This window comes from Oncorhynchus clarkii, chromosome 28, assembly GCF_045791955.1.
Source record: "Oncorhynchus clarkii lewisi isolate Uvic-CL-2024 chromosome 28, UVic_Ocla_1.0, whole genome shotgun sequence".
Lineage (NCBI taxonomy): Eukaryota > Metazoa > Chordata > Actinopteri > Salmoniformes > Salmonidae > Oncorhynchus > Oncorhynchus clarkii.
In genome coordinates this window covers 11,254,085-11,281,440 of record NC_092174.1, presented here as the reverse complement: position 1 = coordinate 11,281,440, position 27,356 = coordinate 11,254,085, and the positions used below count along the sequence as shown (strand labels likewise).

The 27,356-nt window shown below is 42.5% G+C and overlaps 2 protein-coding genes across 2 annotated transcripts; one reads left to right on the top strand and one right to left on the bottom strand.

Annotated features, from left to right (window-relative positions):
• The first annotated feature begins 1,769 nt into the window (after positions 1 to 1,769).
• LOC139386565 (artemin-like) lies at positions 1,770 to 16,245 on the top strand. Its single transcript, XM_071132218.1, has 4 exons — positions 1,770 to 1,860; positions 15,062 to 15,153; positions 15,369 to 15,567; positions 15,761 to 16,245. Exons 1-4 carry the CDS (start codon positions 1,770 to 1,772, stop codon positions 16,243 to 16,245), a joined length of 867 nt encoding a protein of 288 aa, XP_070988319.1.
• An 8,978-nt stretch (positions 16,246 to 25,223) lies between these two features.
• On the bottom strand, positions 25,224 to 26,870 carry LOC139386998 (prostaglandin E2 receptor EP4 subtype-like). Its single transcript, XM_071132934.1, has 2 exons — positions 26,016 to 26,870; positions 25,224 to 25,847 (listed from the first exon to the last, which is right to left on the bottom strand). Exons 1-2 carry the CDS (start codon positions 26,868 to 26,870, stop codon positions 25,224 to 25,226), a joined length of 1,479 nt encoding a protein of 492 aa, XP_070989035.1.
• Between the last annotated feature and the right edge of the window lie 486 nt (positions 26,871 to 27,356).

The window sequence follows — 27,356 nt, the reverse complement described above, 5'->3', positions numbered from 1 at the left end:
TGAGGTGCGTGCTGTACGGTGCAACCATAAGCCTGGCCTGAAGTGTGTCAAGCAGGCCCTTTCTGAAGGAATCCCAATCACTGCCTCTGCCCTCAATCCATCCCTCTCGCCATGGGTGACAGTAGCCTTGGTGACACAGTCTGTAAGGGAGGCCCTGTGTGACTATGTAAACATGGAGTGGAGGTTGGCAAACATAAACGAGTGTGTGTGTGTGTCTTGTTGGTTGATGAAGAATGTAAGAAATGCAGTAAAAATTCTCAAGTTTATGGGACTCGGAGCATAAACAACTTGGGAGTCAGTCCGTGGGCGATGAACATGCATCTCCTCGAAATATATGTAGGACTCCTGTTCTTATTTTTTCTCAGAACCTTGTTGTCAATACTGACACACCGACAGGTCTCCAGATCCAAACACAAAAGCAATTAAAATATGACAATTCCAGTGCGCCCTCTCTCCATGAACACAACTATGTTTTAGCTATGTTGAGGGGCAGGAGAAATCACTGCACTCTTACAGCGTCCGTTCTCTCTGGTTTCACAAGACTTTTGACAGGCAGAGCAGCGTGGTGAATATTTAGCCTCCAGTGCTTGTGTATTGTCTGGTGTTTCTGTAGTGTGCGGCAGAATAGACACAAGAGCGGCAAAGGCTGAACATTGGATTTTAAAAAATTGTCCTAGGTGTGTCTGATATTTCCTCAACAAAGATCGATGGGATAGCGTACAATATTTGGAGCTTCTGTAATAGTTGCAAAGTCACCACGTAATGACATGGAGCATGGAGTTTAAATGTTGCAAATGCGTTTATCCTCAGTTGCTGAGAAGTAGATTTTGACGCGCGCAGGGTCTCATCAATAGTCTTTGAACCTGAGGTATACGTGTGAAAAATAACAGGTACCAAAGACAAGAACGGCATCGAGTTCCAAGGTCTGAATGAGAGACACTATAGACAACGTTTCTGTAACAAGGACATAGCCGGTATGCAGTTCTATCCCAAAAAATCGAACGTGTATCTTGGAAATGTTATGTTTTTAAATTTTATTGTGGAACAACCCAGGAATAGCCTAAAGGTTATGAGCGTTCTTGGCGCGTTGTTTACTAATTTCTCAACTCAATGTTTGGAGGCAAGACTGAGCAAGTCCTAAAGGTAAGGGTGAACTTAATATACACGTTATATTGCTTTGTATGTTTAAAAATGGTTTATAATTGTCAATAACAATGCCTGATACATAAGACGATGAGTCTGTAATTTATCATACATGAACTCTCTCTCTCTCTCACACACACTCACAAACAGCAAAGAAAGTGTGTTCATTTAATAACGTTTCTTTGAAATGATAAAGCCTTTGACATTTCTACAGATGTCCCCAACATTAAATAATTAACCGAATGTTCCCACGAGATTTAAGTTAGCCAAAAATGTACTTGCAGTGCCTTTAATTTCAAATTGCCCCTTGCAGGGACAGCGTGCAGCATACATATTTTGGTAATGTGCGTATTTATCTGTACTATTCAACTTTTTACGAAATTAAAATTATATTTATACACCATGTGTTCCTATGCAGGGTGAAACTGAAAGGATTTGGTGGAGAGGAGAAGAGAAAGGCTTGGCCGCATAGAGGGAGGCGCCTTTCGCGCTCTCCTGAAACCAAAGCCTTTGAATTGTTGTTTTTTTGTTCACTTCAGGCAAAGAGGAGATAACCTGAAAAGTTGGACGCTTGAAAATGATGTGCATTTAAAGGACATCATTGTGTGGATTTTCACCGCCAAGACATGCTCCACAGCCGACCAGGAGCACGCTGGGGGAAAGGGTCTGACCTCTCCGGCGTGCGCTCAGACTGGATTTATACGCATGGGATAATCGGTAACGCACAATTTTCCTTTGAATTCTACAAAAAAATATATATATTTGTTTGAGTAGGAAATAATGAATTTAGACTACATGAGGTATTTAATTCATTTAAAACTGATTTTTGATAAATTGATTAAATTCCTATTCCTTTACTTGCGTGTTATGGTACATTGCTGCTATGAAAGCCACATTCCTTACCTGTCATTAGTCATTACCCTTCTCTTAGTGTTTGCTATGCCAACAATTAAATGGCTGGTTTGATGTCAAAGGCTTTATTTTCACAGCAGCTGCTTTTGTCATGTAAAACTCTTTTTGATCACACCTGCCACCTGTTCTGGCCTGACTTGTTGAGTCACCAGATTTTTTTTTATTACATACCTATTGGGAGTATTTTTGTCATAAATGTTTATCTGTTATGCCACAAACTGATTCTGCCTCTGTAAACTGATTGAACACTATCGTCATATTAATAATACAGCCTTTCTAACTTTTCTGATTCAAATCAGTCCTAAAAAAGCTTATTCTGTGTGTAAAGTGAACCTGCCCAATGTAGATTGGCTACAGTATAGGTTATCCTTGACCTGTTCTTGTGCCAATTCCCTGGTAATCTCTTACTCTGAGGAAACAGTGGCAGCTAGGAAGTCTTAGTGTGTGACCCTCTCCAAGGGTGGGCTGCAATCTGAATATCAAAGCATTGTTCACACACGTGCTAATGTTCAGCGTGTACCCCCCCCCCTCAAAGCATGCATACAACCTCACACATACAGACGTATCCATTTCCCCTGATTTCCATTGCCTCCCAGGTGCTAGAGACATTTTTGGTCATTTAGCAGACACTCTTATCCAGAGCAACTTACAGAAGCAATTAGGATTAAGTGCCTTCCTCACAGCCACACCGCCAGATTTTTCACATTGTCAGCTCAGGGATTTGATCCAGTGACCTTTCAGTTACTGGCCCAACACTCTAACAGCTAGGCTACCTACAGTATTAGTCTGCTTTCTTAGTTGACTTTATACTCACCTCTAATGGGAAGGCTGATGCAGTGGCGGCTTTAAGTCTCAGTGTTTCGTCGGGCACTTACTGGACCTCTAGCATCCCAGTAGCACAGTGTAGATTGGGGAGGTCAGGGAACTGGGTCAAATTGTATACGTTTGAAGATGAATTCCAAACTCAAGGTTGCTCATACTGTTAGCTACTCTGCAGTCTGTAGGGAAATCAAGTTCCCACAGAATGAAACACGGGCGATGTCAATCCACCAGCATTGATACGAGTTGCAGAAAGCAAACTCGGAATCAGCAAAAGAGCAGAAAGATGATATTGTCCAACCTTCGATAAAAAGGGCTCTGCTTTTATACGCAAACAATGTTTGTGCGTGCATGTGTGAAGTGAGGCTATTTCACTTCCAGGTAGTATTGTGTGTGTGTGTGTGTGTGTGTGTGTGTGTGTGTGTGTGTGTGTGTGTGTGTGTGTGTGTGTGAGAGCATGAGATCTGTGGTACCTGAGGTATCTCACATTCTCCTGTGATCCTTCCACTGGTTCCACTTTCCCGGGTCAAAGGTCATGGAGGTCTGCAGCCCGGTTAGGGATCAGATCAACTGGACACTCTTTTTTTTCCCTTTTCCTACAACCTCCCTCTGTGTGGCCTGCATGGTCTGTTTAAACAAGCTTGTACTTTATGGGAATGAGAGGGTGTTTTTTGGGTCTGGAGGTGTATTTCACTACATGCTCTCATTTCTACTTCACTTCTCTTTCATTGTTGCATCTTAACATCCGTCTGTATCGCCTCTGGGAGGCGGATGGTTCCATATCAACGTTAAATGCATCAACTTGTTGTATATTTCTTATTACCGGCAAGTAGCTAAACTCAAGTGTTATCAAAGTTCTACTCCCTCCCCCTAGTGGTAAAGCAAATATTAGATCACTTGAAAATGTACAGGGCCTTCAGAAAGTATTCACACCCATTGACTTTTCCCACATTTTCTTGTGTTACAGCCTGTATTTAAAATGTATTACATTTATATATATTTTTTTTTGGGGGGGGGGGGGTCACTGGCCTACACACAATATCCCATAATGTCAAAGTGGAATTATGTTTTTCATTTTATTTAACAAATTAATTAACAATTAAAAGCTGAAATATCTTGGGTATTTGACCCTTTTGTTATGGCAAGCCTAAATAAGTTCAGTAGTAAAAATGTCCTTATCAAGTCCCATAATAAGTAGCATGGACTCATCTCTGTACTCCACTCTCTGTACTCCACTCACTGTACTCCACTCACACTATTATCTGTAAGGTCCCACAGTCAAGCAGGGAATATCAAACACAGATTCAACCACAAAGAAGGGTTGGTAGATGGGTATAAAGAAAACTGGCATTGAATATCCATTTGAGCATGGTGAAGTTATTAATTACACCCAGTCACTACAAAGATACAGGCGTCCTTCCTCAATTGCCGGATAGGAAGGAAACTGCTCAGGGGTTTCACCATGAGGCCAATTACAGAGTTTAATGGCTGTGATGGGAGAAAACTGAGGATGGATCAACAACATTGTAGTTACTCCACAATACTAATCCAATACAACACATTACTGAGTACCACTCTCCATATTTTCAAGCATAGTGGTGGCTGTGTCATATTCTGGGTATGCTTGTAATCGTTAAGGACTGGGGAGTTTTTCAGGATAAAAAAGAAACTGAACGGAGCTAAGCACAGGCAAAATCCTCGAGGAAAACCTGGTTCAGTGTACTTTCCACCAGACACTGGGAGATAAATTCATATTTCAGCAGGACAATAACCTAAAACACATGGCCAGATCTATACTGCAGTTGCATACCAAGAAGACTTCCATTCAGCCACAAGAGCATTAGTGAGGTTGGGAAATGACATTGCGATTAGGCCCGGCGTTCCAATTCATCCCAAAGGTGATCGACGGGATTGAGGTCAGGGCTCTGTGCAAGCCAGTCAAGTTCTTCCACACCAATCTCGACCAAACCATTTCTGTATGGACCTCGCTTTGTGTACGTACGGGGGGCATTGTCATGCTGAAACAGAACAAGGCCTTCCCCAAACTGTTGCCACTAAGTTGGAAACACAGAATCGTGTAGAATGTCATTGTATGCTGTAGCATTGAGATTTCTCTTCACTGGAACAAGAGGCATAGACTGAACCATGAAAAACAGCCCCAGAACATTATTCCTCCTCCACCAAATGTTACAGTTGGCACTATGCATTGGGGCAGATAGCGTTCTCCTGGCATCCACCAAACCCAGATTACTCCGTCAGCCTGCCAGATGGTGAAGCATGATTCATCTCTCCAGGGAATGCGTTTCCACTGCTCCAGAGTCCAACGGCGTCAAGCTTTACATCACTCCAGCTGACGCTTGGTGCACAAAGCGAGGTCCATACAGAAATGGTTTGGTCAAGTTAGGTGTGGAAGAGCTTGCCTGGCTTGCACAGAGCCCTGACCTCAACCCCATCAATCACCTTTGGGATGAATTGGAAACACTTCAGCCGATGCTTGGTATTGTGCATGGTGATCTGAAACTTGTGTGTGGCTGCTTGGCCATGGAAACCCATTTCATGAAGCTCCCGATGAACAGTTCTTGTGCTAACATTGTTTCCAGAGGCTGTTTGGATCTCGGTAGTGAGTGTTGCAACTGAAGACAGATGATTTTTACCCGCTACAGCACTCAGCGGACCTGTTTTGTGAGCTTACGTGGCCTACCACTTTGCGGCTGAGCCGTTGTTGCGCCTAGACGTCTTCTCTTCACAATAACAGCACTTACAGTTGACCAGGGCAGCTCTAGCAGGCCAGAAATTTGACAAACTGACTTGTTGGAAAGGTGGCATCCTATGACGGTGCCATGTTGAAAGTCACTGAGCTCTTCAGTAAGGCCATTCGACTGTCAATCTTTGGTCTATGGAGATTGCAAGGCTGTGTGCGCGATTGTTTTGGACCTGTCAGCAACGGGTGTGGCTGATTTGAAGGGGTGTCCACATACTTTTGCATATATAGTGTATATAGTTCATTTTCAAAACATTTGCAAACATTTCTAAAAACATGTTTTCACGTCGGTATTATGTGTAATTCTGTGAGAAAAATAATCAATTTTGAATTCAGAATTTCTGTAAGGTCTATACTAAATCCACTGTAATAGAGTTCTATTTAGAAGTCTACACAGGGAAGGTTTGTCTGGCTTGCCTTGTCTGTGAGTGTGTAAGTAATGAGAGAGATTGGTTATGCAACCTGGAGTGCCACAGGGCAACCTACCTCAATCTGGAATTGTTTAACGAACTCACTGAGCTACAATACATCTTCTGGGGTAAAGTGAAGGGGGCATGATCTGACCAAAAGGAATTTCGTTTTTTTTTTGTCCACGTTCGCCATTTCTGTCTTACTTTCTTGCAGTTGGGACATACTGCTAAGTATACCAGTATTATACCTGTGTTATTGTACTTAATGTCTATTGCTGATTTGTCGTCGAGCACTTTGGCTCTTCAAGCAGACTTAAATTTAGAACAAAGCGATAGTTACCACAGTTCAAAACACTGATGAAACACGTAGCAAAACTCCTGTTTTTATCGCAAGATCTCACTCTTATAAATTTGCTCTTGAATTCGGGAAGAATGTTAACTAGCGGTGTTTGCACTGCCGTGTTTGTGGCTGCGAGCACTTTTTTTTTGATACAATAAGCTGTATTCTCCCGAAATTGCCGGGTCAGCTTCATTCATCATGGTGTCAAGGGCTCCTTTGAACTACCGGGCCAGCAGGTCATTACCAGAGCCCGTCTGGGGTTCAAGACAAGCGGGCGACACGGAAAAAACGCTCTGCAGGGCGTTTGTTCATCCAGATGCAGTGACGCATTAATGGCCAGCTTTCCCTGGGTCTGGACCACACTCAACTTAATTAGACGAAATGAGACATGGGATGTTGAGGGAAAGGGGAGAGGAGGTTTGGTGGGGTAGGGTTGGGTTGGGGGGGGGTCCTCACAAGGATAGTAAAACAAGGACAATTCGGATAATTAGGGACATTTCGCAGGTTCCTGAGTTTAGGGTTGGGGTTACAATAAGGGTTAGAGTTTTGAGGTGAAGGGTTAGGTTTTGGGTTAGGGTTAGGGTTAAGGTTAGGGTTAGGTTAGGGAAAATATGATTTTGAATGAGAATCAATTTCATTGGTCCCCACAAGGATAGTAAAACAAACGTGTTTGTGTGTTTTAAAAAGAGATGACAACATATTGAGGACAGTTATGTTTTTGCTTTTCATTTTTTGTTGTTGTAGATATCTCTCCATATATTGTCTCCAACATTTTCCTCCTTTCTCACTCTCCCACTCTCCACTCTCACTCTCCCACTCTTTCCTGCTGATGTGACTCCAGCAGATTGTAGCGCTCACAAAACCTGTCATCTGAAATCCTATCCTCTATCGCTGCCATAACACAATTTAATGTGTTCCCATTTAAGGTGAGGTTCACCCAAGTGTTCTTTTTCTGTGACTCCCTCTTAAACGGCATTAATCAGCTTGGAATTTGGGATCTTATAGGGACTAGGGAGTGTGCTAGCAAGAAACAAAGGCAGAACCGTTACATGCAGTGTCTTGGTCATATGAAGTTGTCGTCCATTATTGGTTGCGATGAGGTATCTTCAGAAAACTGTCTGTGAAGGCAGTTGTTTCCATTCACGCAAAGCACAAAGTTCAAATCAATCGAACATTCCAATGACCCAGTGGCCGACTTAGTAGAAAAAAAGGCAGACATTGCTTTTCACATGGAAAACCCCACAGTAGTACATTTCTTTCAGTTAGAATAGAGCCCCACAGTGGAGGTGTTATAATACCCAACAAGGAAATGGTTCCAATCGTTTTTTCACCATTCATTTTTCCCATAGGGGATTCTAGAAACACTTAAAATAAGGGCTGTGTTTTGTGTAGGCTTACCCTGGCGTGACGTTTTGATAACCATTTAAATCTCTCTCGGACCACATGACTTTTATCAATATAGTCGGCTCTATTTACTTAGCATCAAAGTAGACATCATATAAGACTACAAATCCCTACAAGCTCCTTCCTGCTTGTCATCTTTCGCTGACACCTTTGCTAACAGGTATAGTGTAAATTAAAAATTTGCCCTAGAGAGTTCACAGAATTGTAAATTAAAGTAAGTTTAGCCAATTTATTCATCACTAAATGTAGTTAACAGATTGTTAATCCCGAGATGCTCACCGTTGCCTCGATTCGGCAGTGTCATCCAGAGCATCACTGAATTTGTAGTTCTGTATGATAGCCACATTAGCAGCTAAATAGCATTTCATTTTTAGGGGGTAAATACCTTGTCCGAGAGAGATTTACACGTTTATCGAATCAGGTCAGGGTAGGTCTAAACAAAACACAGCCCTTATTTTAAGTGTCTAAAATCCCCTATGAGAAAAATTAGTGGTGGAAAAAACAATTGGGACAATTTCCCGGTTTGACCGCTAGGTCTATGGTACTCTATAGAGCCAAGCAAACTGACCAAAGAACCAATCAGAGCAGTGGGAGTGGCTTAGTACCATTGAGGTTAAGGTTAGGGGTGATATGTCTAATGTCTTTCTGGAGGATACATTTTAACGCCCACCCCTGGACCCTGTTCCTTATAATAAGAGGCTGGAGAGTATGATTTCCCACTCCACAGCATCTCTGAGAGGGACAGGGGTTTAGGCATGAGGGTGAGGGTACTAATCCGCCCATGCTACTTCAAACACTTGGTTCCCCAGTAAAAACACCATTACCTGTTTTTCTCTGAACCTTTCTAGAGCTCTCCTCCACTGTGAGAGGATGCTAACCTTGGGGCCATGGCGGTAAATCACTGCTCACTTAGACCTGAATTCTATCTTGAGATCTGTGAGCGGAACCCAAGCTTTCGCACAGATCTTCCATTGACATCAAGGGCGGCCTAGTGGTTAGAGCGTTGGGCCAGTAACCAAAAGGTTGCTAGATTGAATCCCTGAGCTGATAAGGTAGAAAGAAATCTGTTGCTCTGCTCTTGAACAAGGCAGTTAACCCACTGTTCCTAGGCTGTCATTGTAAGTAAGAATTTGTTCTTAACTGACTTGCCTAGTTAAATAAAGGTTAAATAAATGATTTATGAGAAAGTCCAAGTTAAGTGCACACATCTCAAGTTAGGATTCTGCCCTTAGGTTATAGTTTTATCACCAGGCAACCACTTTGTTTGCTTCTAACCAGCACCACTGATTGCAACCAGCTTACTCTGTCTACCCTTAAGGACTAATTGAGGTTCAGTTGTACCGCTTCCTCTTTCCTATCCAGAGCCACTATGAGCTAAACACTGATATTGGCCCTTGTTCTCTCATCTTAACAATGACCCTGCACTGGCATATCCTAATCCCGTATCTGCTTGTGCTGTCTTGTTAATGCCTAGCATGACAGTGAATGTGACATGACACTGACCATCGGAGTTGGCAAGACAGCACAAACAGATCTTGGACCAGGCTGAGCCTATTCAGCTTGACTAGGCACTTTTGTATGATCTCTTAGAATGATTGGAAGCACAGATCAGTACTCTCTTATTAGCCTGTCTTTGATCCGTAACGGCTATTCTGTTGTGTATCAGTATCTTTGTGTGGCACACCTGAGAAACACAACCCCCATGTATGTATGAATCTGTCAAGACTGCCCCTGTCTTCAGTAGAAGACTCTCAAGCAACTCTTCAGTGCAAGAAACGCACTGACTTCTAGCTAGCATCTCCTTCAGGGATAGCCTGCCCAGGGAAGTGTTGTCCACACCTTCTGATTGCCGCCTCTGAATGGGTTTCTCCGAGCCGCAAACATCCCCAGCTCTCTGTTTCTCATTTTGGCAGCGTTCTGTGGATTTTCCACCGGTGACAGCTCGGCTAAAGAGTGGAAACTGGCACTAACGAGTAATCACCTCTTCTCCTCTCCAGCCTGGAAGGGATTAGGGGATTATGCGGCGTATTCAGACCCTCTGGTTCTGTCGCTGCTGACTGCAGTCTAAGTCTAGCAGCAGTTAGAAGGGCACATCTGGTGCAGCGGTGCAATCAGTGTGGCGAGAGTAGTAGGGGGGGTTGAACCCAAACCCGACACTTTAACACCGTAAGGACATACAAGTACAAGACTGGGTGGGGTTTGTGGGTTTGCTACCAGCACAGTCTAAAAACTGAAAAGCAAACAAGCATAGTAGTAAACTGCCAGACTTACAAATTGTCTGTTCTGATTTGGACGTGAACTGTACATATCAGAACAGGTTTGCACAGGAACCAGAAGGAATAGGGAACACGTATGCCGTGTACAGTATATCATCATAGGTGATATGGGAGTTTGTGTACCCCCCCCCCCCCCCAGATAAAATTGTGTCTGGTAATGATTAGGCAAGGACCTGGCGGCTGTGGCTAGTACTCTGCATCTCCTCTTCTCCTCTTTCTCCCCAGGTGTCTTTTATTGCGGTGGTGATTTAGTGAGGTCCCTTCCATACCCCCATGCCGGCAGGGCTCTGTCTATGACAGGTAGAGCTGGCGGATAGAACACCTCTAATGGGGCATCATTATAGGAGAGGGTTCTGTTCTGGAGAGATGGGATGTGGGCTGTTAAAGGAGAAGTTCAAGATATTACAACTTGATGTTAGATGGTTCCTCACCTCGTAAGTACGTGTTTTGGCCAGGAGAAACTGTAATCCATGGTTCGGTTTTCTAGCAGCCGCGACAAACTTAAACTTTAGCCACCTCTAGCTAAAATCAATGGAAGTGATGATTTATAGTTTCTCCTGGCCCACAGACTACTTTCAGGGTAAGGAACCATCTAACATTAAAGACGCACTCCAGCTATTTTTTAAAAACTTTTCCTGATGAAAAACAATATCCCACATAAAGATACAGTAATGTACACACAAGTAACAGTAAAAAAAAATGTTGGTGCCCTCCGTTGTCACCGGCCTCCCCCCTTGCTTGTGTGAACAATAGAGCAGCAATAGAGAACAAAATCCTGAACTTCCCCTTTAAAGTGAGACAGAACACAGAAGGGAATCCCAGCCTAGCTTGCTCTACGCTTCTATGAGAGCTTTCACACATGTAGAATACAGAATGATGTACAGTGCCTTCAGAAAGTATTCGTACCTCTTGACCTATTCCACATTTTGTTGTGTTACAGCCTGAATTGAAAATGGATTAAATATTTTTTCCCCTCACCCATCTTCACAAAATACCCCATATTGACAAAGTGAAAACATGTGTTTCGATTTTTTTTTACAATTGTATTGAAAATGAAATACAGAAATATGTCATTTATATAGCATTCACCCCCCTGAGTGAATACTTTGTAGAATCACCTTTGGCAGCAATTACAGCTGCAAATCTTTCTGGGTAAGTCTCAATGAGCTCTCCACACCTGGATTGTGCAACATTTGACAGCTATTCTTTTCAGCACTGTCAAATTGGTTGTTGATCGTTGCTAGACACCATTTTCAGGTCTTGCCATAGATGTTCAAGTAGATTTAAGTCAAAACTGTAACTACGCCAGGCAGGAACATTCAATGTCATCTTGGTAAGCAATTCCAGTGCATATTTTGCCTGGTGTTTTAGGTTATTGTCATGCTGAAAGGTGGATTTGTCTCCCATTATCTGTTGGAAAGCAGGCTGAACAAAGTTTTCCTCTAGGATTTTGCCTACGCTTAGCTCCATTCAGTTTATTGTTTGTCCTGAAAAACGCCCCAGTCTTAATGATTACAAGCATGACTATAACATGATGCAGCCACCACTATGCTTGAAAATATGGAGAGTGGTCCTCAGTAATGTGTTGTATTGGATTTGCCCCAAACATAACACTTTGTGTTCAGGACACAAAGTGAATTACTTTGCCACATTATTTGCTGTATTACTTTAATGTCTTGTTACAAACAGGATGCATATTTCAGAATATTTCTTATAGTGTACAAGCGTTCTTATTTTCACTCTGTCAATTAGGTTAGTATTGTGGATTAACTATAGTGCTGTTGATCCATCCTCAGTTTCTCCTATCACAGCCATTAAACTCTGTAACTGTTTTAAAGTTTCCATTTACCTCATGATGAAATCCCTGAGCGGTTTCCTTCCTCTCCGGCAACTGAGTTAGGAAGGACACCTGTATATTTGTAGTGACTGGGTGTATTGATACACCATCCAAAGTGTAATTAATAACATCACCATGCTCAAAGGGATATTCAATTTCAGCTTCCTTTTTTCTACCCATCTACCAATAGGTGCCCTTTGTGAGGCGTTGGAAAACCTCCCTGGTCTTTATGGTTGAATCTTTGTTTAAAATTCACGTTAAACACTATTATTTCACACACAGTGAGTTCATACAACTTATTATGTGATTTGTTAAGCACATTTTTACTCCTGAACTTATTTTGGCTTGCTATGAGAAAGGGGTTGAATACCTATTGACTCAAGACATTCCAGCTACTCATTTTAAATTCAGGCTGTAACACAACAAAGAAGCCACTTTAAACGTATAGCTAGCTACCCAACTCGGTGATGATAATGTGAAACACGTTTATGTTCAACCAAAGTAATTCGTCCATATATTGGTTTTGGGCGCAAGCCCTGAGCAAATATTAATTAACATGTCATTATTGATTGTTTAATACATCTGTTTTAAGAAGGAGAGCTTACATTATTCCCTCTATATCAGGGCAAATGTATCCTTACTCAGAACAAATGTACAATTCAATGACCTGTATACGTAATAGGTGGGCACTGTACCAACAACACAAATATAAGGTGACAACCAATCGACTCTCCTATTGCACATTTGCAGATGAACAGGCTGCTAACCATACCAAATCCCTTGAGGCACATCACACAAACATACATTCACACACACACACACACACACACACACACACACACACACACACACACACACACACACACACACACACACACACACACACAGGCTCCGAAGCTCTGGAGGTCTTCAGGACTCAGCAGCCCACCACCTTCTACCCTGAGGGGCTGGAGGTATTGGACTGTAAACAGCTCCAGAGTGGTGGGGTGAAGTGAGCCGTCCAGACAGGCCCACATAGACACCCAGCGTACAGGGCTAAAGGAGGCTAAACGCTCCCAGCTGTGGAATTAAGGACTCAGTACAAGGCCTCTCAAGGGACCGAGAGGGGATCTGTTGAAAAATCCCCTTTAACCTCTCTCTCTTAATGGCCAGTTTTTAAATCAGGTTAGGGGAGAGGGAGTTGGCGAGTTTGCTGCCTGGTTTTGGATTGCAGTCTCTCTCGGTCTCTCTCCTCCGACACACACATGCGGGTGCGCACGCACACACACACACACACACAAACACACACATTTATCTCTGCTTTTCAGGTTCCATTGTGTAAGAGATTAATGTCTGCTTTCTCCCTGGGCCTGATTTGACCTATTATTTCTCAGTAACTATATTGATATAGTCAAGCTTCTGTAATCTTCGGCAGCATAGCCGGTGATGCAAGCACAGATCCTATCGTAACCTATGCACTGTAATCTCCCCAGTCCTCCATCATCCTGAGTAAAGATAGCATCACGATGATTGTCCTCCATGTAGTGCACTTCTTTTGACCAGAGTCCTATGGGCCCCGGCCTAAAGGAGTGCACTATAAAGGGAATAGGGTGCCATTTGGGACGCAGCCCGAGGGCTGTATTTAGAAACATTGAAGAGCAGCAGAGTTTACATACCTTACCGTGGACCTTCACGTCCCGCTCTGGTTCAGCTACCAGGCTATCGCGCCTCTCTGGTGGATGATAGATGACTGTTGATGTATCTTATATAGGCCTATGCTCGTTTTTACAGAATCTGCTGTGCCATCCCCGTGTGTTGTGTCAATATTTTTGGTGAGCTGAATTTCATTTCGCCATAACATCGGTTGATGTCGAAACCAACCAGGTTTGACTTTGAGTTCATCGTATGGGCTTTAACATTTCCAGAAGACATCTCTTGAGAACCGGTGTTGTTTCTAGTCAATCCCTCCACGTATGCACGTATCCTAAGGTGTTACTTACATGGCACGTCAGCTGGGATACGTATGGAGAGCCAGGACCAGTAGCAGGATGTGGACAGCTAAGCCCCCAGCTGCTCAATGAGAGTAGTGCAGGGTGCTGAATCCATGCCTAATCTCTGGTGCAATTCCGTGTGCTTTTAGTTCTTGTATTCCTAGATGAGTCCACAACAAATAAATGGCAACTCATCTCTTTGGAGAGAGATAGAATCACTTGTTTCTGTTGCGTTTCTGAGCCCAATTGATTAAATTAACGCTCCGCTGTTCTAGCAGCAGGTGCTTCACTGTGTTAACAAATGAAGTGGAGCAAACACCCATTGGTTTTCAATATTATAGTCATTTAGCAGACCCTTATCCAGAGCGACTTACAGGAGAAATTAGGGTTAAATGCCTTGCTCAAGGGCACATTAACCAATTGTATACCTAGTCGGCTCAGGGGCTTGAACCAGCAACCTTTCAGTAACTGGTCCAATGCTCATGAACCGCTACGCTATCTGTGAATCTGATCTGCTCTGTTAGCTCTATTTACTTGTTTGTTTACCTTTACCATTAACCTCAAATTTGTTGCCGAAACTGGTGATCGAACCAGGAACCTTTTAGCGAATGTTCTAAACCCCCAGTCAAATGTTGTGTTTGAGCCTTTTTAGGGTTCTTTACAGGAAGAACCCTTGAGTGGGGCATGTGGTGCTGCCATTGACATACAGCTAACCCGGTCACACTGTACACCTCGTATGTAAACATCTGCGATGCTAGCACCCCTTATCGCCACCTCCTCATCTCTGTGGTTTCCCCCGGTGCCCCTTCTACAGAACCAGCCCTACCTCCTCCTAAATAAAGAATGTCTTTGACAGGTATCTGACTGAAGGTAGCCTTTGTCGCTGGACAGGAGCTGTTGTGTGGCTGTATGTACAGACAAGCCGACACTAGCCGCACTCCCCGGCAGCAAACACTAGCCTTTTTACCTCCGTAACAATAAACATATCCTTCGCATTGAGGACATGATTGATGTGACACGTCGGGTTGTTTAAGGGTTGAAAGGGTGTTTTTGTACAGTATTGGTTAATATGGATACGTTATCGCAGGCCACATCATGTTGTGCAGTTAGTTTATGTTATTCTTTTCAGAGTGCGTTCTTGAGATTGGGACAATTGACAGAGCGAGGCCTTGTTCTGCTTTCCCTCCAGGTGGACCAAGATGGAGGACGAGGAGGAGAGACAGACCGGGGGTTACCGCAATGCCGTCAGCAGGCGCCCCTTACCACCTGAGTAACTGGAAGGTGAGTGACTCGTTCTGCTTATTGGTGACTTATTATCTTTACTATCATTATCATCATCTTCGTAATCACCACTATTATCATCACCTATCAAAAACATCTCATCCTCTCCAACATCATCTCATCATCATCCTCCTTATTATAGTTGTCATACTGTTGGCTGTGTTGTTTCTCTGAACTGTGGACCATCTCCCATGAACTACTGTCCGCTTTTGTAGGTGGTGCTGTGGGTGGTGGTCTCTTTGCTGCCCCTGGTGGAGGGGGCCCGTATGGGCACTGGTTTGGGGGCAGACTCTGTCCAGGCTTTGGGACGGGATGGAGGGATGTGGGAGAGGCAGCTCCCAGACACTCTACCTGAGGTGGAGGAGCAACAAGAGGAGGAGAGTGACCCGTACTCCCCCTGGCATGGCCTCTCCGGTAAGAGTGGAACCAGGAAGTGCTTTTTAGATCTCTGTTTTCTACATCACTTGTTAATCCAGCATGATGTTCTCCATGAATAGGGAATAGTAAAAGAAGGGTGTGCAATACGATTACAGAGTACAAGCCACTGATCTTCTCTCTCTCTCTCTCTCTCTCTCTCTCTCTCTCTCTCTGGCTCACTCTCTTTCAGACCCCTCTGTGATGGACGAAGCGGACGACCACCCCAGTGGCCGGTGGGTGGGCCGTTCCCCCCGCAACTCTGACCCCTCAGATGCCGAACCAACAGACTTGGCCAAGAAAAAGAAGAAGAGGAGGAAGAAAGAGAGGGACAGAAAGGGCAAAGGAAAGGGCAGGCAGCCCCAGCAGAGCAGCCCAGACTGCAGGGTGGAGAAACGAGAGATGCGGGTGCGGGACTTGGGCCTGGGCTTCGACTCGGACGAGATCATCCTCTTCAAGTTTTGCGTGGGCTCCTGCCAGTCGTCCAGGACCAACTACGACCTGGCTCTATGGTCCCTGATGGAGAACGGGTCCCTGCCGCGGAGGACCTCCCGGCGGGTCAGTGCCCACCCCTGCTGCCGGCCTGACCGCTACGAGCCAGTGTCCTTCATGGACGCCCACACCACATGGCAGACCATCCAGTCACTGTCGGCGGCCAGCTGCATGTGTATGGGCTGAGGGAGCCAGCCAAGAGGAGGATGAATAGGGCAGGGAGGCAACTCAAGCCTGCCTGATTATATACAGATGGTGGCTCGCCGTTGAGTTTGGGTCTAGGGAGAGCCTCTGGGTTCTGGGAGGGCAGAAGTAGTCACTCCGAAACATATGCAACAGGGCTGGTCCCCAGTACAAAGCAGGATGGAGATTCTGTAGAGTGTCTATGATCATGGAGTGAGGCCACGCCTCTTCCTGTTGTACATTTTCTGTTGAGGATAAAGTGGATTCGGTTGTAATGAGAGACTGTCATGACCGAATGGCAAGACAGTCTCTGGGAACAGTTTTTAACAAGATGGTGACCACACAATGGTAGGATCTTAATATTCACAGCAGTTGGGATATGTATAAGACTGACCTGGAGTACTGATTAAAATATTGACTCAAAGGTCAAAAAGAAGACCATATCTCATTGCATTTGACCACAAGTAGACAGGCTCAAAACAGGGATTTTCCGTAACTTCATTTTTTCAATGTTCTCTTGAATTGTACGAAACGGATGCCATGCATCTCTTTGCATTACTGCATTATAGTCAACATATTTATTACAGATAAGTTATTTATTTATTGTCATTTCATATGAGGTCAGTTTTATGGAGTGTAGATTTGTATTTATTGTCATGATCACATATCCCGGGGGGTTTGTGTTGCTGGATCCTTAGACTTTGAATTGTGTTTGATTTTTGGGGGTTTTGAAACATCAAAAAGATCAGAACAAGTGGGCAAGGAACTCAACATGCAGTACGTCTCATTTCACGCAAAGGAAGGAAGTAGTCTTGTGACTGAAAACCTAACCAGGTTACAAGCTGTTTCGTTTTTTCATTGTTGTTTCAGTATTTCAGAGCATCTACAGTCAATATTACTATTGAAATGGTTTCCTTTATTTTTGTACAACAATGACATTATTCTGCGTAGGAATAAAGTATTTCTAGATATACTGTGGATTTGCTTATTATTTCTAAGATTCACCCCTTACCCTCACTTCACCTCTGCTTGGTTGCAAGTGTGGAGTCCTGGAGTATATATGACCTCATATGACCTTTCAGATCAATGCTGAAATAGAGGCGATGGTTGCAAGTGTGGAGTCCTGGAGTATATATGACCTCATGTGACCTTTCAGATCAATGCTGAAATAGAGGTGATGGTTGCAAATTAAGAGCTGGATTCAATCTGTATCGCGAATGAGCCGACATATGTAGTGTTTAAAATGAATGCAGTCTTTTCCAACACGGGTGCATTGTCTTTACATTTCAAGAGCTACAATCTTCCGCTATACCTCTGCAATACGGATTGAATCCATCCCTAACACTATTGTAAATGCACCCATGGTAGTAGACCAGCCAAACTGTAAAAAGTACTTGAAAAATAATTGGCTTGTTAAAGGCTGTCACACATGCTAGATTTTTAAATAGTGATACATTTCGGAAAATTATTTTGAAAAATTGAGGGGATTATCAAACATATGCACTTAGACTATGGAATTGATGCATTAATAGTTACTTTTCATACAATTATTATGCTTTACACCATGCAAATATACATAAAATATTACCATTCAGATGTGTTCCGCTACAGTTGTGGTCTGTAGCGCCACTAAGGACCATCCTCAGATGATGTAGACCCTCTCAGAGGTCTACAACTGCGGGAGACCCCACTGGACCAGGTAAACTTTGCGGAAGACCCCACTGGACCAGAAAGCTTTAAGCCAGGCATGTACAAAAGAAAAGCCTACTTTGCATAATTTTGGTCAAACTTCGATTTTAAAAAAACAAAAATATTTTTCTCAGACAGTGTAGATCACCTCTAACTAAGAAAGAAACGTCTGAATAATAAGCACCTTACCTTGTGAAGATCGGGCATTCTGAGGCAGAGATATTGGAACTAAGTGTAAATGCAGTCAAAGTTTACATTTTTGAGGTACTGATAGATTTTGGCCATTTTCACTGAATATAAAGACAAAATAAATGTACAGTACCAGTCAAAAGTTTGGACAAACCTACTCATTCAATGGTTTTTCTTTATTTGTACTATTTTCTACACTAGAATAATAGTGAAGACATCAAAACTATGAAATAACACATATGGAATTATGTAGTAACCAAAAAGGTGTTCAACAAATTAAGATAGATTTTATATTTCAGATTCTTCAAAGTAGTCACCCTTGTCTTGATGAAAGCTTTGCACACTCTTGGCATTCTCATTAATGGGTCTTCCAAATGGACAATGACCCCAAGCATACTTACAAAGTTGTGGCAAAATGGCTTAAGGACAACAAAGTCAAGGTATTGGAGTGGCCATCACAAAGCCCTGACTTCAATCCTATAGAAAATTTGTGGTCAGAACTGAAAAAGCGAGTGCGAGCAAGGAGGCCTACAAACCTGACTCAGTTACACCAGCTCTGTCAGGAGGAATGGGCCAAAATTCACCTAACTTATTGTGAGAAGCTTGTGGAAGGATACCCAAAAAGTTTGACCCAAGTTAAACAATTTAAAGGCACTGCTACCAAATACTAATTGAGTGTATGTAGACTTCTGACCCACTGGGAATGTGATGAAAGAATTATAAACAGAAATAAATCAATCTCTCTACTATTATTCTGACATTTCACATTCTTAAAATAAAGTGGTGATCCTAACTGACCTAAAATAGGGATTTTGTACGAGGATTAAATGGCAGGAATTGTGAAAAACTGAGTTTAAATGTATTTGGCTAAGGTGTATGTAAACTTCCGACTTCAACTGTACACACTCAGAATCCATGATGACAGGTGATTACTGTAATTTATGACACACAAATGAATCCACATAATTTCTAAAGCATTTGATGCTCTCTGTGTCATCATTCTATGGGAATTTAGCCACCCCCTTGTCAGGATGAAAACACTTAATCTAAGACTAAGGGCCAACCATTAGTGTATTTTTTAATCATATGTAACGAATTGCGTTTAGATGTAGTAAATATAAACATTTGGACATGGTGATCAATTTGTAAAATTTTCACTTAATATCTTCAGTGTTTTTTTTTCTCTCACGTTTATATTTGATTGTGTGCCTAGTAGTAATGCTACCAAGTTAACAATAATAATGAGAAAGGTATTGAGTTAGCTAACGTTTCCAAAATCTAACAATAAAGTACAACTTTTTTGAGATGCGTTTGTACCGTCATGTGCATTAATGGCACAATTTAGGAAGGTGTGCTCATCGTTTTGTACACTCAGTGTGTATTTACACCGTATGAGGTTGGAATGACACTGTGAAATTGTGAAAATTAGGATAATGTCCTTGAAGTGTAGGAGCTGTTTGAAAATACTGCCTGAAATATACAGGGCCTTCGGAAAGTATTCAGACCCATGACTTTTTCCACATTTTGTTAGGTTACAGCCTTATTCTAAAATGTATTATAAATTTTTCCCCCTCATCAATCTACACACAGTACCCCATAATGACAAAGCAAAAAACTGTTTTTTAGAAATTCCTTGCCGCTGAAAAACATCCCCACAGCACGATGGTGTCAGGTTTCCTCCAGACGAGACGCTTGCCATTCAAGCCAAAGAGTTCAATCTTGGTTTCATCAGACCAGATAATCTTTTTTCTCATGGTCTGAGAGTCTAGATGCCTCTTGGCAAACTCCAAGCGGGCTGTCATGTGCCTTTTACTGAGGAGTAGCTTCCGTCTAGTCACTCTACCATGAAGGCCTGATTGGTGGAGTGCTGCAGAGATGGATGTGCTTCTGGAAGGTTCTCCCATCTCCACAGAGGAAGTCTAGAGCTCTGTCAGGGTGAGCAAGGAGGCCTACAAACCTGACTCAGTTACACCAGCTCTGTCAGGAGGAATGGGCCAAAATTCACCTAACTTATTGTGGGAAGCTTGTGGAAGGCTACCCGAAATGTTTGACCCAAGTTAAACAATTTAAAGGCAATGCTACCAAAGACCATCGGTTTCTTGGTCATCCTCCCTGACCAAGGCCCTTCTCCCCCGATTGCTCAGTTTGGCTGGGCGACCAGCTCTAGAAAGAGTCTTGGTGGTTCCAAACGTCTTCCAATTAAGAATGATGGAGCCATTGTGTTCTTGGGCACTTTCAATGCTGCAGAAATGTTTTGGTACCCTTCCCCAGATATGTGCCTCGACACAATCCTGTCTCGGAGCTCTACAGACAATACCTTCGACCTCAAGGCTTGGTTTTTGCTCTGACATGCACTTTCAACTTTGGGACCTTATATAGACAGGTGTGTGCCTTTCCAAATCATGTCCAATCAATTGACTTTACCACAGATGGACTCCCATCAAGTTGTAGAAACATCTCAAGGATGATCAATGGAAACAGGAGGCACCTGAGCTCCTTTTTGAATCTCATAGCAAAGGGTCTGAAAACATATGGTATTTCAGATTTCTATTCTTAACACATTTTGAAAAAAAATCAAAAAACCTGTTTCTTTTAGCTTTGTCGTTATTGGGTATTTTGTGTAGATTGCTGAGGAATTATTTTTATTTAATTCATTTTAGAATAAGACTGTAACGTAACAAAATGCGGGGAAAAATCAGGGGGTCGGAATACTTTGCAAAGTCTTTTTTTGGTGGGATGAAGTTCTGGCCTGCCTGGTGAAAAGACACTCAGAAAGACACTTCTGAACAGTAGGGGAGAGTGGGGTAAGTTGAGCAAAAGGGGTAAGTTGAGCCATATTTGTTTCTAGGAAACCGTACACAAAATGAATCATTTTAACTAAACATGTTTTCTTCCTAGGCGTAATGCAAGGCATTGTCGCTGGGATATGAGTTAACAACAGGGCCTGGCCTATGTTGAAAGTGTTTTTTTTTAAATGTATTTACCCTGACAGACTTTAGAGGGTGACTAAATTCCCATAGAATGGTGGCACAGAGCAGATGTCATCAAATGCTTTAGAAATTATGTGTATTTATTTTATTTGTCATAAATTACTGTAATTATCTTCAACAATCTGCCGTCGTGGATTCTGAGTATACACCGAACATTAACAACACCCGCTCTTTCCATGACATCGACAGACCAGGAGAATCCAAGGGAAAGCTATGATCCCTAATTGATGTCACTTGTTAAATCCACTTCAATCAGTGTAGATGAATAACAGGAGACATGTTGAAGAAGGATTTTTAATCATTGAAAGATGGATTGTGTGCAGTATGTGTATCATTCAGAGGGTGAATGGGCAAGACAAAAGAATGAAGTGGCTTTGAACGAGGTATGGTAGTATGTGCCCGGAGCACGTGTTTGAGTGTGTCAAGAACACATTTAACAGTTCCCCGTGTGTGTCAAGAATGGTCCACCACCCAAAGGATTTCCAGCCAATTTGGCACAACTGTGGGAAGCATTGGAGTTAACATGGGCCAGCATCCCTGTGGAACGCTCTTGACACCTCGTAGAGTCCATGTATAGGGTTTAAATAGTACATTTATTTTTTCTTTACATTTAGTAACACTTACTTGACACCCAGCACACACCACGCACCACACAGTCATAACCATATCATGTCATAACAGATGACATAACTTGTCATAACCTGTCATAATATGACCATAACACTGTCATGACACTAATATTTACACCTTATTTTATGGCTGGTTATGACACCTACATAAAAGTGTCAAAACCCACAAAACCGACCACACAAGGCAAAACATTCCATTACACCTACACAGCCTATATGTCAACAGTATGTTTATGTTATATATATTTTATTGATCATATTAAATTGTAATTGTAATTTCACACACATTGATGTCAGACATGCATCTACCCCAATGCTCTGTTGCAGATGACTGGGATGAACACAGGAGCAGGACAAGACACCCTCTTTTTGACTGAGGACTGACACAAGGGCATGTATGTGATAGGCCTATCTGGCTTATATGATTATGATGGTCATAATTCTTCTTGACAGTGTCGTAAAGTGTATTTTCTACAAGTTGATTAAAATATGATGCAAAAAAAAACATGACTGTACAGAATTCATTACAACAACAAGAACAACAAAGGGTTTAAGAAACAAACTTAAAACGGAAGGAAACTTGGCAGAATGTATTTAAAAAAAAATAGTATGTGGGTTTTGACACTCTTATGTAGGTGTCATAACCAGTCATAAAATAACACAATATATGTCACAACCGGTGTAAATATATTAGTAATGACAGTGTTATAGCCATATTATGACAGCTTATGACACGTTATGTCAGCTGTTATATATTATGACATGGTTATGAATGTGTCATAACGTGTTTGCACTGGGTGTCAAGTAAGTTGTTACCATTTAGAGAAAATTGCCTAAATCTATCAGTACCTCAATTTTTTTTACTTTGACTGCATTCACATCTGACCCCTTAGTTCCAATATCTCTGCCTCAGAATGCCCGATCCTCACAAGGTAAGGTGCTTATTGTTCAGAGGTTTCTTTCTGAGGAGTTAGAGGGGATTTACACTGTCTGAGAAAAGTGTTTTTGTTTGCTAAAGCCCAAGTTTGACCAAAATGATGGAACTGATGCTTTTCTTGTATGAATAGTTTAAAGCATAATAATTCTACCAAAAGTAACTGTAATAAATGTTTATTCCATAGTCTAAGTATTTATAAATGATTAAATAGTCCGTTTGTATTAATATGCTAAACTGTATGAAAAGTAACTGTTAATGCATCCATTCCATAGTCTAAGTGTTTATGTTTGACAATCCCCTTAGTTTTTGTTGTGAATTTCCGGATACTTGTGTCAATTTATGCCTATTTTCACCAGATTTGACCTTTGACCACAAGAAAATGGCTTTAAAAATCTACATTTCATGTGACATCAAGCCTAACTCTGTGTATCGCCCCATCATTGTTTGATGTAGCATGTAACCGCCTTTAACACACATTTTTTAAAGCACTTTTCCCAGGTTGGCTGGAATCCCCTGGCAACACCTATTTTACGCTGCTGCTACTCTCTGTCCATCATATACGCATAGTCACTTTAACTATACATTCATGTACATACTACCTCAATTGGCCCGACCAACCAGTGCTCCCGCACATTGGCTAACCGGGCTATCTGCATTGTGTCCCACCACCCGCCAACCCCTCTTTTTACACTACTGCTACTCTCTGTTCATCATATATGTATAGTCACTTTAACCATACCTACATGTTCATACTACCTCAATAAGCCCGACTAACCGGTGTCTGCATATAGCCTTGCTACTGTTATTTTCAAATGTCTTTTTACTGTTGTTTTAATTATTGACTTACCCAAACACACACACAAACCATTTTTCGCACTATTGGTTAGAGCCTGTAAGTAAGCATTTCACTGTAAGGTCTACTACACCTGTTGTATTCGACGCACGTGACAAATAAACGTTGATTTGACAGTCCTGTTCAGTTAGAGTGGTTTCACCGGTAGTTTCCCTTGTGTCATAGTGCCCCCTACAGGTTGGAACCTGAAAGGTGTTCAGATCACACTATTAATCTCAAGAAGGCATCACACGTTTTCACCTCAAAAATCCATAGGAATTTTCATCAAAGTTCGAAGTCTGTGAACCATTATCAGGTTGATGATCTCTCAACACAAGTGTTCATTGCTTTTGTTTTCAGAAAAAGACAAACAAATAAGACCTCAACAAATACATAAAATGGCCCTTGCTTCATTTAATAGATTAGACCGCAAAACTTGATGCCAACAAAGTCTCTTCACATCACAATGATTCGTATCTGCTGCCGGGTATCATTCTGTTTAAGCTTGATCAACTTAATATGTGCGCTTTCCGTAATATGCTTATTATGTAATTCACTCACGACTCATTAACTGCATTTAGTTAAGCATCCTTGAGGTAACAAGTTGTACTGTTCAGATGCATTAATTAACCATTAATTCAAAAACGCACAATACTAATGACACCATTTTTTCACGAGATCACAATGAATTTTCCGATCGTTTTAAAACACATTAAAATAGGAAAGTTGATCATCACTCACAGTTAAGCCTTCAAAAACATTCAACAGTAAAAAACTAAGTTTGACATGTTGGTACATTCAGTTACTATTCCCTGCATGCAACGCTGGTATGGCACAGAAAGAACCAGCACTTCCAATTACTTAATTAACATTGCAGTTAGACTGACAGTGTCATTGCATCAATGCTGGGAAATATACTCTGCAGTTATTTTTTTTTTACTGGATATGTGTACAAGAGAATTTCAACAAACACCTTTTGCTACTATTTCTGTCAAGTGTAGCATACAGTTTGATGCACCCGTTGGATATATCCAATGTGTGCACCACACCGTACACAGAATGCATTGCAACTGCCTCTGCAACCCAATGCTGCAGGGCAAGTGCAGTATTCCACTGGAGATGAATGTGCTTCTGATGTACACAAAACGCAATGACGCTGTCCGTGTGAGCGAGTGCATTACTGTCTGCTGCATTGAGTTGTAACTTGGGAGCATCCTTTGACGGAAAAAAATATATATTTGTATCACTCAAAGACTGACATCTGAATATATCAAGAAGATCCTATAAAATGGGACCAATGTGTAAAAATGACATTCTTAAATTCATTGAATTCAAAAAGTATAAAGAGATGTCTGTCGTGAAGGCAAGTAGGTGCCTAATTGTACCCATTTGGCATGATAATAATACAAATTAATAATACAAATTTTAAAACTGTATCTTAAAATTTCCAAATGGGTCCATTTGGTAAAATCTCCTCTGTGTGCAGAAGCCCAGTATTTGTCACATGTAGGCTACATCAAGGTCCCTGCAAACAAAAATGACATCCCCAGAACGTCTAAAGGGTGTGTCTTGGTCCACTGGACGTCCTTAGAACGCCCCGTTTGCTGGGGAAAATGACCGGTGTCTGTCTGGCTGTCAGCATCTCAGATATTTTCTGTTAAAGTCAATGTGAAAACATTCATGTTTTGTAGAGGATACCACAGTCCTGCAGTTGCTCAGAGGCACTCCTCCGTATGACAGGAGCTAGGTGTGCTGAAGGTACAGGTGACTATGTCCACTTTACTAACATGCCTATGGAGACCTGCTGGTGCGCACTTCGCCGGAAGCGCTTTACTGCCTCCGAGCATTGACGCAATCATGGCCGGTTTGGACACCACAGCAAGTTCCGCCTGGAAGCTGAGCACGGCAGTTTGGTCGACACTAAACGGATGGAAGTTATCCCGCGCTGTGTCAAAGTCCCAGGCTTGTCGCATGGTAAAGTCTGTAAACGATTTACTATTGGTGCTAACCTGGTTCTCGAATTCATTTCTGTTGTTGGTTGTGTATAATGACACATAACTGGTCTCGTTAGTGCATTGAAATGACAGGTGTGAATGTTGACTGCCAGTGCCAAGACAGACTAAATTAGGCCCGGGCCCCGCCTTGACTTTTCCAACTGTATTCTTCATCCTCTCACAGCCCTTAAAAAACAGGTTCTTCCGACAGAGGATGTAGACCCAGGGGTCCAGAATGGGGTTGAAAGAGGCAAAGCGGATGGCCATCAGATCACTCCGGTAATCCGGTTTCACTCCAGCACAGATGTAGGCAGGACCATACAGCTGGTTTACAAAGATGCGCACCTGTCAGATTGAAAGAATATATAAAAATAGTATATGTGGATAAAGCAAACAATTGTTCAGTAATATTCATGTATGTCTGTGTTGCATAGCTTTGTCCATATTTGAAATACATCCCTATGGCATGCACAATAGCTTAAATAACATTTCCATAGATGCCTTTTTACTTACCACTAAAGGAATGGAGCACACCAGGAAAACGATGGTCATAAATATTAGCAGCCAGAACATTTGGATCTCAGCCGCGGACAGGCTGGTGACAGAGGGCAGGAACCCGCGCAGTGAGCCACCGTGCGCGGACACTTTCGCTCTCACTATCCGCGTCTTCTGGCTCATCCTCACAAGTGACAGACACACAGCGAAGTTGCACAGAACTGTCACCGCAATCAACAGCAACATGAACCCACCGTAAAGAAACGAATACGAGGCGGCGAGGGGGTCCGTCGCCCTCCAGTCCAAGAAACACCAAGTGCCCGGAAAGTGGCGCATGTGCTTCCCGAACCCAAAGCTGGGCATGATGCACAACACAATGTTGGCCAGGTAGATGCCCATGAGCGCGAAACGCGCCATTGTCCGGTCAATATATTGAGAGTAAAAGTATGCGTAGTTTATAGCCAAGTATCGTTCAACTGCCATGGCGCACAGGATGGACATTCCAGCCGAGCCGAAAAAGAGCATAGAGAAGGAAAATAAATCGCACAGTAGTTCTCCGCCGAGCCATCTCTGGACTATGTAGGTGGCGATAACCACCGGGCTGGTGAAACAGGTGCCCAACAGGTCCGTGATAGCCATTCCAACAACCAGCGTATAGAAAGTGGTCTCCTTCTGTTCTTTCTTTGAGATGCACAACACAACAATGGCAATGAGGTTCCCCAGGACTCCAACGGCGAACATAGTGGCTGAAGTGACCAGGGATTTGGATTCCAGTCGCAGAGGTGGGAAAGTGCTGTGGTTGTAGGTGACACAGAGCGGTTGGAGTAGTTCTGAAATGTTCGAGCCATTGTCATTGACGGAATAATTCATCATTCTTAAATTAAAACAAAATAGCTTGATAGCTTCAACTTCTAAGAAACATTCACTTTCCCACCATGCAGTATCTTTACAAGAGAACATAAAATAAAGTGTAGCCTACGATACCACAGAACATATGTTGCTGGGCTTTGTTTTTGTCCTACCAGCAAGCTCAAACAGTTCCCATAACAGTGTGGTTTGGTTTGGGTAGTATCTACTACGGCTCCCGACGCTGCTGCTGGTATTTAAGCCACTGTTCGCTCGCACACACCCATTGATGTCAATAATGTGACGTCAGGCACACGAGGTGTAGCCTACATTTTTTAAAACGTTTAACGTTTATTTATCAAGACAAGTGAATGTTAAGAACAAATTCTTATTTACAACGACCCCCTACCCCGGCCAAACCCATAAGACGCTGAGCAAATTGTGTGCTGCCCTATGGGTCTCCCAATCACTGCCGGATGTGATATAGCCTGATAGTACCATTCTTCTAAGTTC